Here is a 16,718-nt window from a genome sequence, read left to right as displayed (position 1 = left end):
AGTTATATTCTACATCAGAACACTCATCTCCCATGCTACTGTTTCCTAAGTACAAATCTTAGTTGCCTATTTAAGAGCTTAGGTTAAGAATTCATTGAACTGTTTTACAAACACAATGAAGAAATGCCCAGCAGGATTCATTCCAGGACTAGGCAGAAGCTTGGTAAGCTGGTATTACCATCCCCATGGCCATTAGTGAATAAGCCTTAACAACAGGGAAAAAATGAGGAATTGGAAAGATGTGTCCTACTCCAGAGTCAGCCTGCAAATACCAAGCAGAGAGAAAAGAGGGCTGGACTTTCTGGGGCCTACAGCCAAGAAAGCAAAGGAAAACAGAAACTGGTTTAGGCCTAAGTTCCTAGAGTTAAGCAGCAGAGAGCGCCCTCTGAGATACATTCTTTTTTTTTTTTTTTAAATGAGGGTTTATTTATTTTAAAATAATCTCTACACCCAACATGGGGCTCAAACTCATCACCCCAAGATCAAGAGTCACATACTCTACCAACTAAGCCAGCCAGGCACCCGAACACTCTCCTTTATTAGCAAATGCTTCCAAATACAGTACAAAGAGAACACTCCTTAAATTGCCCTACATTAAAAAATTTCTTTAAACATTATAAACCTATGTACATGCTAACTTCCAAAAAACATAAACTAAATTATCTTTCCAATGATGTAGTCCATCTATGAACCACCACACAGAAAGAAAGAAATGTTGTGGGGCGCCTGGGTGGCTCAGTCATTAAGTGTCTGCCTTCGGCTCAGGTCATGATCCTGGGGTCCTGGGATCGAGCCCCGCATTGGGGTCCCTGCTCCACAGGAGGCCTGCTTCTCCCTCTCCCACTCCCCCTGCTTGTGTTCCCTCTCTCGCTGTGTCTCTGTCAAATAAATAAAATCTTAAAAAAGAAAAAAAAAAAAGGGCACCTGGGCGGCCTAGTCATTAAGCGTCTGCCTCCGGCTCAGGTCATGATCCCAGGGTCCTGGGATCGAGCCCCACATCAGGCTGCCTGCTCGGCGGGAAGCCTGCTTCTCCCTCTCCCACTCCCCCTGCTTGTGTACCCTCTCTCGCTGTCTCTGTCTCTCTGCCAAATAAATAAGTAAAATCTTAAAAAAAAAAAAGAAATGTTGTGTTCTGATTCTGTACTATGCAGCTAAACATAGGAAGAGAACAAAAATTCCATGAGAAGAAAGCATATTGTTTATTTTTCAAAACAGTCTAATAGAAGCTAATTTTAGAAATGCTGTTTTTGTTTTTTTAATGGAGACTAAATTTCTGACAGAAAAAACACTAGTAAAAAAAAGATACATATTAATAGGAACAATCTCATTATTTTATGTCTATCAAATCTAATGACAGAAAAAATCTGACTGCATATTCAATAATAAGAAATTTTTTAATGGTCAATTTTTTTAGAATGTGACAATGGTATTGTAGTTATATTTAAAAAAGAGATCTTGGGGCGCCTGGGTGGTGCAGTCGGTTGAGCATCAGACTCTTGGTTTCAGGTCAGGTCATGATCTCAGGGTTGTGAAATCGAGCCCTGAGTCTGGCTCCGAGCTCAGCGTGGAGTCTGCTTAAGACTCTCTCTAATTCTAAGGGGAACCCTCCTACACCGTTGGTGGGAATGCAAGCTGGTGCAGCCACTCTGGAAAACAGTATGGAGGTTCCTTAAAAAGTTGAAAATAGAGCTACCATATGATCCAGCAATTGCACTACTGGGTATTTACCCCAAAGATACAAAAGTAGGTATCCGAAAGGGTACGTGCACCCCGATGTTTATAGCAGCAATGTCCACAATAGCCAAACTGTGGAAAGAGCCAAGATGTCCATCGACAGATGAATGGATAAAGAAGAGGTGGTATATATATACAATGGAATATTATGCAGCCATCAAAAGGAATGAGATCTTGCCATTTCCAACGACGTGGATGGAACTGGAGGATATTATGTTGAGCGAAATAAGTCAAACAGAGAAAGACATGTATCATATGATCTCACTGATATGAGGAATTCTAAATTGCAGGAAACAAACTGAGGGTTGCTGGAGTGGGGGTGGGGTGGGAGGGATGGGGTGACTGGGTGATAGACACTGGGGAGGGTATGTGCTCTGGTAAGTGCTGTGAATTGTGCAAGACTGTTGAATCTCAGATCTGTACCTCTGAAACAAATAATGCAATATATGTTAAGAAAAAAAAAAAAAAGAAGAAGAAGGTAGCAGGAAGGGAAGAATGAAGCGGGGGAAATCGGAGGGATAGACGAACCATGAGAGATGATGGACTCTGGAAAACAAACTGAGGGTTCTAGAGGAGAGGGGGGTGGGAGGATGGGTTAGCCTGGTGGTGGGTATTGAGGAGGGCACATTCTGCATGGAACACTGGGTGTTATGCACAAATAATGAATCATGGAACACTTCATCTAAAACTAATGATGTAATGTATGGGGATTAACATAAGAATAAAAATATAAAATAAAATAAAGAATAGTAAAAAGACTCTAATTCTGCCCCCGACTCCCCTCCAACCCCACCCTCCCCGCACACACACTCACACTCTCTCTCAAATAAATAAATCTTAAAAAAGAGATATTATTCTGACAAATGTAAGGATGAAATGATTTTTCATCTTTATGATGTTTGGGATTTGCTTTAAAATTATCCAGTAAGAGAAGGAGTGGGAGTTAGGAAAGCATGTATGGGGAGAATAAATTAAATAAGACTGGTCATGGGTTGGTAACTACTGAAACTACAAGAGGGGGATTTAGGAATTTATAATACTATTTCCTCTACTTGAATATGTTTCCATAATAAAAAAAAAATTAATCAAGTGTTAAGACCTATTAAATAAAAAAACCCAGAAGTTGTCACTCCTGCAGTTTCCACTACTTCTGACCCATAAGCATAGTTTCTCCAAAGATAAAACAGATAAAGCCCAGGTTACTGAAACTGCAATGATACGCCTAACCTTTGTCAGCCTGGGAAGGTAAAACACTGAGGCTTCTTCACCTGGCTTTCTTCTCTCATCTGGCAAGGATGCACCAAGACCAGCTAACAGAAGGCTCTCCAATATGGTTTGAACTGGAGGATGAATGCTGGCATAAAGAATGCTTAAAAACATGAACACTCCTAGTCACTGCCAGTACTTCTCTAGAGGTCCTCTTTTGGAAGAGAGGTGGCTTATTTGCAATGCAGACGTTAACTATATCAAGACACACTTCTGAAAAGGTTACTTGAGGTAGATGAGACTGGTCTTGAGTTCCTTGGGCGGGGGGAGAAATGTTACCTTTACAAAGCTGTTGACAGCCATGATGGCCATGTCTGGCTGACTCTTGGCGTAGTTCATCAAATAGAGATAAACAAGCTTCTTTAATTCCAGGTTGTCAGTTTGCATACAGTTCACTACATCTGGAAAGAGAGAACTGAGAAGAGAGGAGAAAAGAGAAAAGGAAAATGAATAGATGTTGGTGCCAAGCTACTGGATCGAACACGAAGAAATGGCCTTATTTTACAAAGTGATCCGATGCAAGGAAAGACGTCCCCACAGTGGTAACAATTAACACTGAAATGAATTTCTAAAGAAACTATAGTCCCGGTCCCAAGAAAGTCTCTAAAAATAGATTTAAGACACTTTCATTACGAAAATTTTCTAACAAAAGTAGATAGAGCAGTATAATGAACCCAATGTATCCATCACCCAGCTGCAAAGAAGCATTAATACACATCCAATCTTGTTTCATACATATCCTCAATCCATTCTTCCTTCCCCCATCCCTATCCCATCTAATTGCTATGGATTTTTTTTTTTTAAGTAGGCTCCACCCCCACATGGAGCCCAACATGGGGCTTGAACTCACGACCCTGAGATCAAGACCTGAACTGAGATCAAGAACTGGACACTTAACTGACTGAGCCACCCAGAAGCCCCTGCTCTGGATTTTTAGTGAAATCCTAGACATCATATAATTTCATACATATTTTAAGGCATATTTTTAGGAATCTTGTTTTAAAAAACACAATCTTTATCACACACAAAAATTAACAGTAATTCTACATATCAATTCATTGCAGGTTCAAAGCACTATGGTTGTTATATTTTTAATGTTCATATTCTTCTATCCTTGGCCAGTGGGAACTTAGCTAGCTTCTGAGTCCCTGTGATGCAATCCTGCATTTTCACCAGTTTCCTCACTTTCTGGTAAGACACTATGCTCTATCCAGGATTAATAGGTACATTTCTAATCTCACAACTGAAACCAATCATTTTTCTAAGGAGTCCTGATTCCCTTCTAGAATTTCTTTATTCTTAATGTTACAAACTCAGACAAATGAAAATTTGAGTGTCCTCAAATACAAAAGGAGTTTACACTCTTCCCAAGTTCAAGTCATTTCATGATTTACTACTCTCTTATAAAGCCAAAGGAGAGTGGCTTTAGTTTGGAATGGCTTCCAAACCATTAGTTTGGAAGGAGAGCTTATGATTTGCTGTTCTGTTACCATCTATCTCAGAGGTTGGCGGAACCTTTTCTGGGAGGGAAGAGAATAAATACTTTAGGCTTAGCAGGCCAAGAGGCAAAAAAATTGAAAATATCATATAAGTAATTATATAACAAGAGAGAAACCAATTTACCACAATTTGTTGATGAAACTTAAGTATAATATTTTTGTACTACAGATCTAATGAGAAGATTAGAATTCTTTTTTGGGGGATAACATTTTGTTTAATTGGGGTTAAATAAGAATACCTAATCTCTATTTATTCTGCTTCTTTGAGCTATCCAGGCACGGTACATATCCCATCTCCTCCAAGAAGGTTCTTCAATTGTTCCTATTTACATGGATCTCTCCTTTTACAGAACTCTTAATGCCTTTAACATACACATTCTAGTACCTAATTATAAAGCTATATTTATTATTCCCTAATTTGTCAAACTTTGGGTCTCTTCAACTAGATAGTAAGTGTAATGAAGGCTAAGAGACATCTACTATCCCTTTAAAATTACAATATGTGGGGGAGCCTGGGTGGCTCAGTTGGTTGAGCGACTGCCTTCGGCTCAGGTCATGATCCTGGAGTCCCTGAATTGAGTCCCGCATTGGGCTCCCTGCTCGGCGGAGAGTCTGCTTCTCCCTCTGACCCTCCTGACCCTCCCCCCTCTCATGTGCTCTCTCTCTCTGTCTCTCTCTCTCTCAAATAAATAAATAAAATCTTTAAAAAAAAAATAAAAAATAAAATTACAATATGTGGAACAGCATAAGCACAAGATAAATCATCAGCAATTAACAGATTAACAAGTAGTATTTACCAAGTAACAAGTAGTATTTACATACAAAAGGAAACTCAGCGAGGTTTAACTTTTCTAGGATATAGAAATAACCTTGGTGAGAACACAAAAGCCCCACTAATGAAGTATGTTGACTTTTACCAGCTCATCAGTACCGACGCTCTCAATCCAGATTTATTCCTTGGCAAAAATAGCCCATCAGTGACTAGATCAATCCTGGGTAGGAAAACCATAGCCTGTCCATCAAATACAGCCCACCACTACTTTTGTATGAGCTGTAAGCTAACAGTGGTTTTTAGGTGAATATTTAAAACTCATTTGATGATAGAGAATATTAACTTTGGACCCCAATTAAACAAAATGTTATCCCCCCAAAAAGAATTCTAATCTTCTCATTAGATCCGTAGTACAAAAATATACTTAAGTTTTATCAACAAATCGTGGTAAATTGGTCCCTCTCTTGTTATAATACTTTCAATTTTTTTTGCCTCTTGGCCTGCTAAGCCTAAAGTATTTACTCTCTTGCCCTCCCAGAAAAAGTCCGCCAACCTCTGAGACAGATGGTAATAGAACAGCAAGTTAAGAGCCAAATGTTTATATTTTAACAAACAAAACTCCAACAAAAGGCACCTCAGCGCAGCAGCACCTGTAGCACAAGAAGATACCGGAGTTATTAATTGCCACCGTTTCTACCTGGGCCCCTGATCTGGCTAGGGGAACTGCTCTCACCCTCCTGGTCTAAGGAAATCCTTCACACTCTAAAAATTATTGAGATTCCCCAGAGAGTTTTTGTTCATGTGAGTTATACCTACTGATATTTTGTGGTATCAGGAATTAAAACAGAAATATTTTAAAACACTGATCCATTTAAAATAGTAAATGTATTTCATATTAACAAATATTTTAAAACAAAAATTTATATTTTTTAAAAATTAAGATGCCATTGTTTTGCATTTTTGCAAATCTCTTTAATGTCTAGTTTAAGCAAAGACAGCTGGATCTTCATATTTGCTCCTGCATTCAATCTGTTGTAGGATATTGTTCTGATTGAAGTATAAGAAGAAAATCATACACATATAGTAATGGGAAAAGGGAGTATTTTAACAGCTTTTTCAGATTAACTGGATATTCTTTGATTCATTAAAGCTAGACAAATGCTTTGTTTTTCTTTTTCTTTTTTCAGTCCACAAATGATAGTTCCCTAAAAGTTAGTTAGCTCAGTTGGTTGGCTCAATGGGTTAAGCATCCGACTCTTGGTTTCAGCTTAGGTCATGATCTCAGGGTCATGGAATTGAGACCCTTCTCAGGCTCTGTGCTCAGTGGGGAGTCTGCTTGAGATTCTCTCCCTCTACCCCTTCCCCACTTGCGCATGCATGCTCTCTCCCTCTCTCTAAAATAAATCTTAAAAAAAAAAAAGTTAGTTGCAATGTGGAATCTGAAACCATATCAAGCTTTTAATACTTGACTGCATTAAAATCCATTCATTTATCACTTATTTTGACTGGATCTTTTACCCATGCATAATTTTGTGATATATGCACTGGTCATTTGGAAAATATTGGTTGAGTTATGCAGATCTTCCCAATGATGACAAATTTCATCATATAACAGTAAATAATACTTTCATTAATTTCACCACCAAGCTCATCAGAAAGTCTATAAGTAAGGGAAGCTGTCAAGCTCATGTTGCAAGATACAAGTTTTCCAACAATCTAATTTTTACTTTAAAGCTCAAAATACATCTACTGTCACATTTTTTCCCTAGAAGTGACAGGTTCACTTCGTTCATTTTTGATAAAATGTCTCCCAAATACTGAAGTCTGATTAACTATAATTTGTCAATCATTCTTTCACTTAAAAATGGGGTTCCCAATTCAAATAATTGTGCAAGGGCCTTTCTCCAAGTCAACCATCACACTTTGCTATGCAGCAGAAGTGCTTTATGCATAACTCCTACTTTATCACATGGAATATTAAAATGACCTACACTCAAGGTTCAAGGCTTAATAAATTAAATTTTTAATGCTTCAAGAAGAACAGTCCCACGTGAAACTGCCCTTTTTTCCTGCAAGCATGTAGTGGTGACGAATACAATGACTACTGTTAGTTTGGCACTGCAGTGCCAACGTCAACACAGTAAAAAAGGCAAATAATACCCAAGTATTATTATAAGGATAGCTCTGACCTCACAAATCCCCCAGAAAGGATCTTGTGAATCCTCAGGGGACTGTGGATAATCCGTACCTATTTCCAAATGGTCTGGGGGAATTACAGGGGGAAAAAAAGACAAAATGGACTTTGTTAACATTGATTTTCATCTTGAATTCAGCAACTGAATCTACAGTTGTAGAGTTAAGGACACTAGCTTGAACCGATTAAAAGAATGTATGAGTTTCTACTTCTCAGTACACTTCAAGCATCTTCTAAAACTATTTCAACAGCAGGTCTGTAACTGTGCCAGCTCTCAGGAGGTTTTAGGCTAGATCTCTATGCAATAAAATCAAATTGGTTTCATTTTTCAAAAAAACTTAAGTCACAGAGTTAAAGTAAAAGCAACTACACTTCCTCATGATCTTTCAGTGGGACAAACTTATTCTTACAGATTCTACGATTACAACAGTTAAACGAAAAGCAGTAAAAGCCATAAAATAGGGTATGGGTCTAAAGTGACCAATTGTTGGGGCTCCTGGGTGGCTCATTCAGTTAAGCATCTGCCTTCAGCTCAGGTCATGATCCCGGGGTCCTGGGATCAAGCCCCGCATCAGGCTCCTGCTGAGTCTGCTTCTCCCCCTCCCTCTGCCTGCCACTCTGCCTACTTGTGCTCTCTATCTCTGTCAAATAAAAAATAAAAAAATTAAGTGACCAATTGCAGGAGTGTTACCCTTACCTAACGTCCTTCCCCACAGTCATGGCAGCAATCACTTTCTTCACAGCCTCCTTCCTCTTTTCTTTCTTTTCATTGTTGAGTTCAGCCTTTAATTCAAAGATTTCTCCTACAAAAGAAGAGAACAAATTGGTGAGATCCCAGAACCAGAAAACTAGAGCAGAATACTACACTCTGTAATAAATAACATGACCGCTGACCAGAGGCAGGACAGCAACTGAAGAAGAGAATTTAAAAATTATAGGACAGGTACAATTCAAATCTGTAGAATATTAATTGACCCACTGATAATGATACCATCTTTGAGGTTATGGCCAGAGAAGATGATGAAATCCAGATCTTAGGAAGTGTAGGAGTGGGGAAAAAAACAAATCTCACAACATCCTACTATAATAGGGGAGAATGGCATCTGAGTGATGATGATCTTCCATCAGAATTTCAAGGTTCCAAGGAAAAAATAAATGTAGGCACAAAACAGGTTCACAAATCTGTTTTCAAACCAAAGAGATGCCATATATCAGCTCATTCACCCACTCTCAACTTTACTGATGAAGAACTGAGGCTCACAGATCAGCGAGTGAATTAGTGACAGAGCTGCTCTTAGAACTGTGTCTCCTGACTGTTGAATCCAGAGGTTTCCAACCTTGGCCACACACTAATATTACCTGGGAGGTATTTAGAAATAATAACACTCAGGCTCTACTCTGGACCAAATAAATCAGCATGTCAAGAAGAACTCTTAAATTCATATTTTTTAAAGTTCCTCCAAGTGATTCTAATGCACAACCAGGGCTCAGAATCCCTGCTCTAATTAGCACTTTAAGAAGCTGACGGGCTTCAAGGCCCCATCCTAGTCAATCGATCTAACGTAAATGGTAATCTTGAAGCTTCAAGAATGATACAAACCAGAGTCATTTCTAAAGGCACAATCGTCAATGAGGGCTCAGGCCCTGCACTGTGAAATGCCAGGGCTGCCATCACTATTTTAAGGACCAGGCTCACCTATCTTCAGAAAGCTGGAGCTGATAAAAAAAGAAGGTAATAATCCTCAACTGGTTTTATTTATTTATTTATTTTTTTTTAAAGATTTTATTTATTTATTTGAGAGAGTGAGAATGAGAGAGAGAGAGCATATGAGAGGGAGGAGGGTCAGAGGGAGAGCAGACTCCCTGCTGAGCAGGAAGCCCGATGCGGGACTCGATCCCGGGACTCCAGGATCACGACCCGAGCCGAAGGCAGTCGCTTAACCAACTGAGCCACCCAGGCGCCCCTCTCAACTGGTTTTAAAAGAAAAAAGAAAATACACCACTAAGCCCATGAAAAAGTTGGTTACTCCCAGTTCAACCTTCCATCTCTCCCTTAAACTCTTCCACAATACTGCCTCATTTTCCACCATGCTTATGACTGTGCTTGATGTTCATTTTAACCAGACCTCATTCACCAGTATAGAAACTGGGGATAGCAAACTATGTGATCTGCTAAAGCCTTCAGATGGGAAGGATGAAACTGGTAAGAAACACAGAAGATGAGCACTAAAAAAGCTTGTTACGTCAATATCCAGTGCCAGCAAGGCAAACCAATTAAAGTTACAAAAATTGGTTTTATTTAATCAACAACTGCAAAAACAGCACAGCCAGGAAAGCTGGCCCCTTTAGTCATTCTCCTCTCCACCAAGTCCTCAGCTGCCAAATCCAGCTCTTAGGGTTCCCATCATTTACTTCTAGGAACAGTAAAGGACAAGCAGCAGGGTTTCAAAAGTCTGAACTGTGAATAGCAGCAGGAGCTGAAGAATCAAAACAGGATGTAACTGAAACTCTTCCAATTCTAGCATAAACTTAAAGAATATGTTCCAGTGGCAGTTCTGGTGGGTTGTTGCAGGAAGGAAAAGGAACACAGTCTATCCATTTTTTAAAATGTGGTATTTACCCAGCCATGAGTCAATCTGTAGGTCTTAAACTTTTACAAATCCCTGAATTAAAAAAGGTTACCAGGATTCATTACAAGAGAAGGTTTGAAGTGTTAGGTGAGGTTTCTTTTTTTTTTTTTAATTAAAGATTTATTTATTTATTTATTTTAGAGCGGGGAGAGAGGGAGGAAGAGGGAGGAAGAGGGAGAAAATCTCAGACTCCTCGCCGAGGGTGAAGCCTGACTCGGGGCTCAATCTCACCACCCTGAGATCGTGACCTGAGCCGAAACCAGGAGTCAGACACTTACTTAACCAACTGAGCCATCCAGGTGCCCCAAGTTAGAGGAGTTTTTAAATGACATCTTTTTATGTCAATATAGACAGTATCTTGGTCATCAAAGCACACAAAATGTTAACAGAAGAAATAAATACCATTTCAGAGAGTCAGGAAAAAAAAGCTGCAAATGAATGACAAGCAGGGTTAATGTTTTTGTAAAGTGTAAACAATAGAGAAGAAGCTGGGTGGGAGCCAAGGAGGGCACGAAGTGAGACATGGTATCTCATACATACAACTTTATTATTATTATACAACATTTTTTTCATTCTCCCCCTAACCAAATCTACTAAGCACTGCTAGTAGCTAGCAACGGTTCTCAATCTTAGCTACACATCATAGAAATGTGGGGAACTTTAAAAACTCTGCACACCCAGGCCATATCCCAGACCAGTGAAATCAGGGTATCTCAGGTAGAGGGACCTGAACATTAGTATTGTTTTACATTTCCTTGGGTGATTCCAATGTGTAAGCAAGGTTGAAAGCCACTGACTAGTAGTTGATAAAATTAAGAAACCCACTATGGGGTTTTTCATATTGTTATAGAAGAGCTTCTTTACCCTTATATAACTCCAAATGACCAGAACAGGACAGATATGCTTACTTTCTAGAAATGTTTTGGTGCTCTTTGTTCCCTCCAGGCCACCACAGGGTGCTTTTTTTTTTTTTTTTAAAGAGTTTGAGTAATCTCTACGCTCAACGTAGGCCTCAAACTCACAACCCCAAGATCAAGAGTCGCACGCTCCACTGAGTCAGCCAGGTTAAAAAAAAAAATTTTTTTTTTTTTAATCATTTCAGGGGTGCCTGGGTGGCTCAGTCGTTGGGTGTCTGCCTTCAGCTAGGGTCATGATCCCAGGGTCCTGGGATTGAGCCCCACATTGGGCTCTCTGCTCTGCAGGAACACTGCTTCTACCTCTCCCACTCCCCCTACTTGTGTTCCCTCTCTCACTGAGTCTCTCTGTCAAATAAATAAATAAAATCTTTAAAAAATAAAAATAAAAAAATCATTTCAATCTTAAAAGTTGCAAGATTCAGGGGTGCCTAGGTGGCTCAGTCGTTAAGCGGCTGCCTTCGGCTCAGGTCATGATCCCAGGGTCCTGGGATCGAGCCCCGCATCGGGCTCCCTGCTCAGCGGGAAGCCTGCTTCTCCCTCTCCCACTCCCCCTGCTTGTGTTCCCTCTCTCGTGTCTCTCTCTGTCAAATAAATAAATGAAATCTTAAAAAAAAAAAAAAGTTCCAAGATTCGGGCACCTGTGTGGCTCAGTTGGTTAACTGACTTGATTTCAGCTCAGGTCACGATCTCAGAGTCCTGGGATTGAGCCTGAGTTGGGCTCCGCGCTCAGTGAGGACTCTGCTTGAGGATTCTCTCCCTCTACCTTTTCCTTTGCCCCTCTCCCCACTCTTTCTCTCAATAAAAAGCTTAAAAAAAAAAGTTGCAAGGTTCCCCAACTGTTAACACTGTTCCATGTTTTCTTGATTATATTTTCTATATACTTACATGTTTTTTCCTGCAGTAAACTGCAGCCATCATGTCTCTTCAGCTCTAAATATGTCAGTGTATAATTTCTAAGAATGATTATCTTACTAACCATAATGCAATGATCCAAATCAGGAAATTTAACATTGACACACCATCATCATCTAATCTATGGACTTTATTCAAAGGTTTTGATAATATCCTTCATAGCAATTTTACCACCGTCCCCCTCAGGCCAGGATCCAATCCAGGATCACCCAGGATCATACGTTAGGTTTATTGTTATGCCTCTTCAGTCTTCTTTAATCTGAAACAGTTCTTCAGCCTTTGTCTTTTAGGATACTGACATTTTTTAAAGGTATAGGCCAGTTACTTGATAGAATGCCCTCAGCTTGGGTTTATCACAGATGTTCCTTCATTATTACATTGAGGCTACGCATTTTGACAGGCATAATTCTTAGAGGGTATTATGTTCTTCTCAGTGCATGACGCCAAGAGACAAATAATGTTAATGTGTCCTATTACTGGTGATGTTAACATCAAATACTTGGTTAAGGTGATAAACACCAGGTCCTGACACTGTAAAGTTACTATTTTTTCCACTGTAATTAGTAATTTGTGAAAGGAAACTCTGAGACTATTTAAATGTCCTGTTCCTTATCAAACTTTCACCTGCTAGTCATTTTAGCATTCACTGATGACTCTTGCCTGAATCAATGATAACTATGATTTATGTGTATATATGTATTATTTGATGAGTTATAATCTACTACTATAACCACCTTTTTTACTGCTCAAATTATCTCAAATTTGGCGACTGGAAGCCCTTTCAAACTATGCGGGTCCTTGACATATCCCACCATTTTTTTAGCACTCCCTTGCTTTCTGGCATAAGATGTTCATGTTCATCTTGTACTTTTCCTTGACCCACCCTGGAATCAGTTATTTCTCCAAAGAGTTCTGCTTCCTTTTAGTCTAATGATATTAAGTAACCAAAGGGTACTAAGTGTCCTTTGCATCTACTCTGACTTGAAGGAAATTAGGGTATTTAATCAGAAACTCCGTTAGTGTTGAGAAAGCGTGACTCACACGTAGTAGATGCTCAATAAACACTTTCTGAATAAATAAATGAAATGAGTAAGTCAAGGGAGAAGGACTCTGTGTTCTTCAAGACCAAACTTTGTTAAGTCTGGAGACAGGAGGCTGAGGCCAGGAAACTACATTTCAAGAGAAACAAGAAAGATAAATCCTGGGGCAGAGAAGGTGTCCTATTTCAGCCACTGGAAGAGAGGAGAAAAGGTCCATCTGAGAAGGAAAGTTGTTGGAGAATAAGAGGAAGGACAGTTGGTGTCATCACTAAATATAAGTAAATGTAAGTCATATAAGTAATTTATCAGTAAATATAAGACTGCTAAATACAAAGCACAGAATTCTAACCCTGGAAATAAGTAAATCTCAGCTGAGGACACAACAGGCTGAGAAGAAAACCAGTCTTTTTTGAAAGGAGGGCCATCTATAGCACTAAAAATGAGCTGTTATTTAGGAACAATTTTATAAAAGATGAGGAGGCTGGACTTTCCCAAGAAGAATCCTTAGTTCCTAGCCCCATAGCCATATGTAAAAACCAGTATTATCTTTTTTTTTTTTTTAAAGATTTATTTTGAGAGAGCGTGCACACGCACACAGGGAAGGGGGAAAGGAGAGAATCCTCAAGCAGACTCCATGCTGAGTGCAGAGCCCAACGCTAGGCTTGATCTCATGACCCCAAGATCACGACCTGAGCCAAAATCAAGAGTCAGACACTCAACCAACCAAGCCACCATAAAACAGTATTATATTTCTGATTACAAAGACAATGGGGCTAATAAATTCAAAGCTATTTTCAAGTAATCCACAGTCTGTGACCTAAAAATCATGGAATTGACTCTAAAGGTTCCCTGTTTTAAGTACAAAGAATGTATTTAGACAATGCCCAAACAAAAGAATGAGGTAGATCTATATGGAGGGATATGAAAATATCAAGTTTCAGGGCGCCCAGGTGGCTCAGATGGTTAAGTGTCTGCCTTCAGCTCAGGTCATGATCCCAGGGTCCTGGGATCGAGCCCCACATTGGGCTCCTGGCTCAGCGGGGAGCCTGCTTCTCCCTCTTCCTCTGCCTCTCCCCCTGCCCACGCTCGCTCTATCTCTGTGTCTCAAATGAATAAAATCTTTAAAAAAAAAATCAAGTTTCTATGCACTGTTGCATGACCTCTTTTTGTTAAAGATAAAAAACTGTTTAATTGTATGGATTAATACTTGCATTTATATGCACAGAAAAAGACTAAGGATATACCCCGAGTTCACCTCAGGAACCAGAATAAGGAGAAAGAGAACTTGCATTTTTACTTTTTACATGATCTGTATTGCTTTAATAGTACTCTTTGTTATAAAATATTTCCAAATAAAAAAAAGAGAATGAATGTGCTGCTTCTTCCTCTTCTGTCTTCCTCACATCTACCAATCTTCAATGATCAAAGTTGGATTTCATCCTCTTACCGTAACAGAACCTTCAACTCAAAATGATGTGCATCACAGCCCTATCTTTACAAACCTATCCTTTAATAATTTATTCAAATACCCTTTTCTATACAAATAATAGATCCCCAATGAAGACAGTCCACAATATGCATGTCTGAAGAGGTCGGGAACATTCTAGGTGGGACTTTCTTACACTACAACTTTTGAAGAAACTCAAAAGAACTCAAAAGTTCTTTGATCAAGCTTTCATGGCGCGAGCCAAGCTACTCATGCTGTTTGACAAAGTCCAAGTATGGGGGACGATCCTGAAAACAGGAGACTCCACAGCTGGCTCCTGCTATTCTCTTTCATTTTGTTTATGGCAATCTTTATAATTGTGGGAATATTTCTGGGCTGGCTCCTGCTATTCTTTTTCATTTTATTTATGGCAATCTTTATAATTGTGGGACTATTTCTGGGGTTTTATGATAAAGTGACTACTCATCTTAGTTACGCCTATCTAAGCAATCATAATGAAACTAATTCCACGAAGAATTAGTTTCTATAGAACAAAATAACAAAATGGTCACGCTCTGTCTAGCACCTCTCTCTTTGCGTACTGTTTTTTAGTTTTAGCGAAAGCCAATAAGCAGAAATCAATAAAGGTCATGTTAATCATTACAAAGGAAAAATGAAAGAAGGCTATGGCTGTAATCCAGAAAATGATCTAAGATTTGGAAAAACAAAAATATCCTAACATATAAATAAAGTTCCTCCGAGCCTGTCAGCAGGAGATGCTTGCAACCTGATCCTGTGTCTGTGTCTCCTCATTCGCCGACGCCGTCCTTTCCTACGAGAGACCCACCCCGGCTGGAGCTGGACTCCAGCACTTTCGTACTTACCTTTTTTATTGGTTGTGAAGTACTTGGAGTCAGTCATGGTTTTGGATCTTTAATGTGCACCTACAACAAAAGAAAAAAAAATTCCTTTATCCAAATTATTGATGTCCAGCAAGGCATTTGATTAATTTTAAGAACATTTATAAGAATTTCTGTACTCAGGGAGCCTGGGTGGCTCAGTTGTTAACCGTCTGCCTTCGGCTCAGGTCATGATCCCAGGGTCCTGGGATCGAGCCCCACATCGGGCTCCCTGCTCAGTGGGAAGCCTGCTTCTCCCTCTCCCACTCCCCCTGCTTGTGTTCCCTCTCTGTGTCTCTGTCAAATAAATAAATAAAATCTTAAAAAAAAAAAAAAAAGAATTTCTGTACTCAAAAATGAATATTTTCTTCCTTACCACAATTACTGGTGATTCAAGAGATGCAAAGATAATAATTAAGAATGTTAACTCTTGGGGCGCCTGGGTGGCTCAGTTGGTTAAGCGACTGCCTTCGGCTCAGGTCATGATCCTGGAGTCCCGGGATCGAGTCCCGCATCGGGCTCCCTGCTCGGCAGGGAGTCTGCTTCTCCCTCTGACCCTCCTCCCTCTCATGCTGTCTCTCATTCTCTCTGTCTCAAATAAATAAATAAAAAAAAATCTTTAAAAAAAAAAAAAAAAGAATGTTAACTCTTGCCTCAAGGAACTAACTAGGGCAAAATCCATAGGCTAAATGGAATGAACGGATAATCTATTATGGCCTTGTGATTTTATCCATAATTGTCTCCTCAAAGCCTCCAAGACCTAAAGCTAGACATTTCTGCAAATACATCTTCAATGAGGCGCTCAAATATTTAAGATAAGAAGAAGTTTGTTTTGAAAGATTTCCCCATTACTTTCTGTTCAGGAAAATCTGATTTACTCCCTACCTCAAGATGAAGTCATTCTAAAGCATGTATCCTGAAGCAATGATAAGGTTGAAAGAGAAAACAACTGCGCCAACCTATTCACCATTACATGAAACTCTTGAAAAAAGGAATCTCTCTCAGAATAAAAAGCCTACATTAATAGGACAATATTCTTTCACAACAAATATCTAGAGGCAAACATGCCTCGCACATGGATTTTTTAATTATAGTTTTCATATTTCCAACAATTTATACTTAGCCCAAAAGTATTCACAAAGAATAAGTAATATCACTTTACAGTTAAAAACAAGGCAAAAAAAGAGATATTTATTCAGTCACATTGCATACAAAAGAAAATCAGAACTGGCATTAAAACTTAAAAGATCATGGATCCCAGCCTCAAGTTAATGCTTCAAGTTAATTGGAAAATTAATCCAACTGACACATGCTTCCACTAGTGAAACAAAAATGGCATGGACTGGTCACATTTCTCCCCCAAATAATGAGACAATGTTTTCTGATTTAAGAAACTCTTAAGACTTTGTCCAAGGTACTTGATATCTTT

General features: G+C 39.2%; 1 protein-coding gene across 2 annotated transcripts in view; it reads right to left on the bottom strand.

Annotated features, from left to right (window-relative positions):
- Positions 1-16,718, bottom strand: part of AP2B1 (adaptor related protein complex 2 subunit beta 1) — a 125,073-nt gene that overhangs the window by 103,378 nt on the left and 4,977 nt on the right. For both annotated transcript variants that reach the window (XM_021704518.1, XM_021704520.2), the window contains exons 2-4: positions 15,275-15,334; positions 8,163-8,268; positions 3,280-3,415 (exon numbers count right to left, since the gene is read on the bottom strand). In XM_021704518.1, coding sequence (XP_021560193.1) covers positions 3,280-3,415; positions 8,163-8,268; positions 15,275-15,311 — 279 coding nt within the window. In that variant the 5' untranslated portion in view covers positions 15,312-15,334. The remainder of the gene's footprint in view (positions 1-3,279; positions 3,416-8,162; positions 8,269-15,274; positions 15,335-16,718) is intronic.

Source organism: Neomonachus schauinslandi, chromosome 15 (genome assembly GCF_002201575.2).
Source record: "Neomonachus schauinslandi chromosome 15, ASM220157v2, whole genome shotgun sequence".
Classification (NCBI taxonomy): domain Eukaryota; kingdom Metazoa; phylum Chordata; class Mammalia; order Carnivora; family Phocidae; genus Neomonachus; species Neomonachus schauinslandi.
Note: the sequence above shows the minus strand (reverse complement) of the source record. Positions and strands in the feature narration are given on the sequence as shown.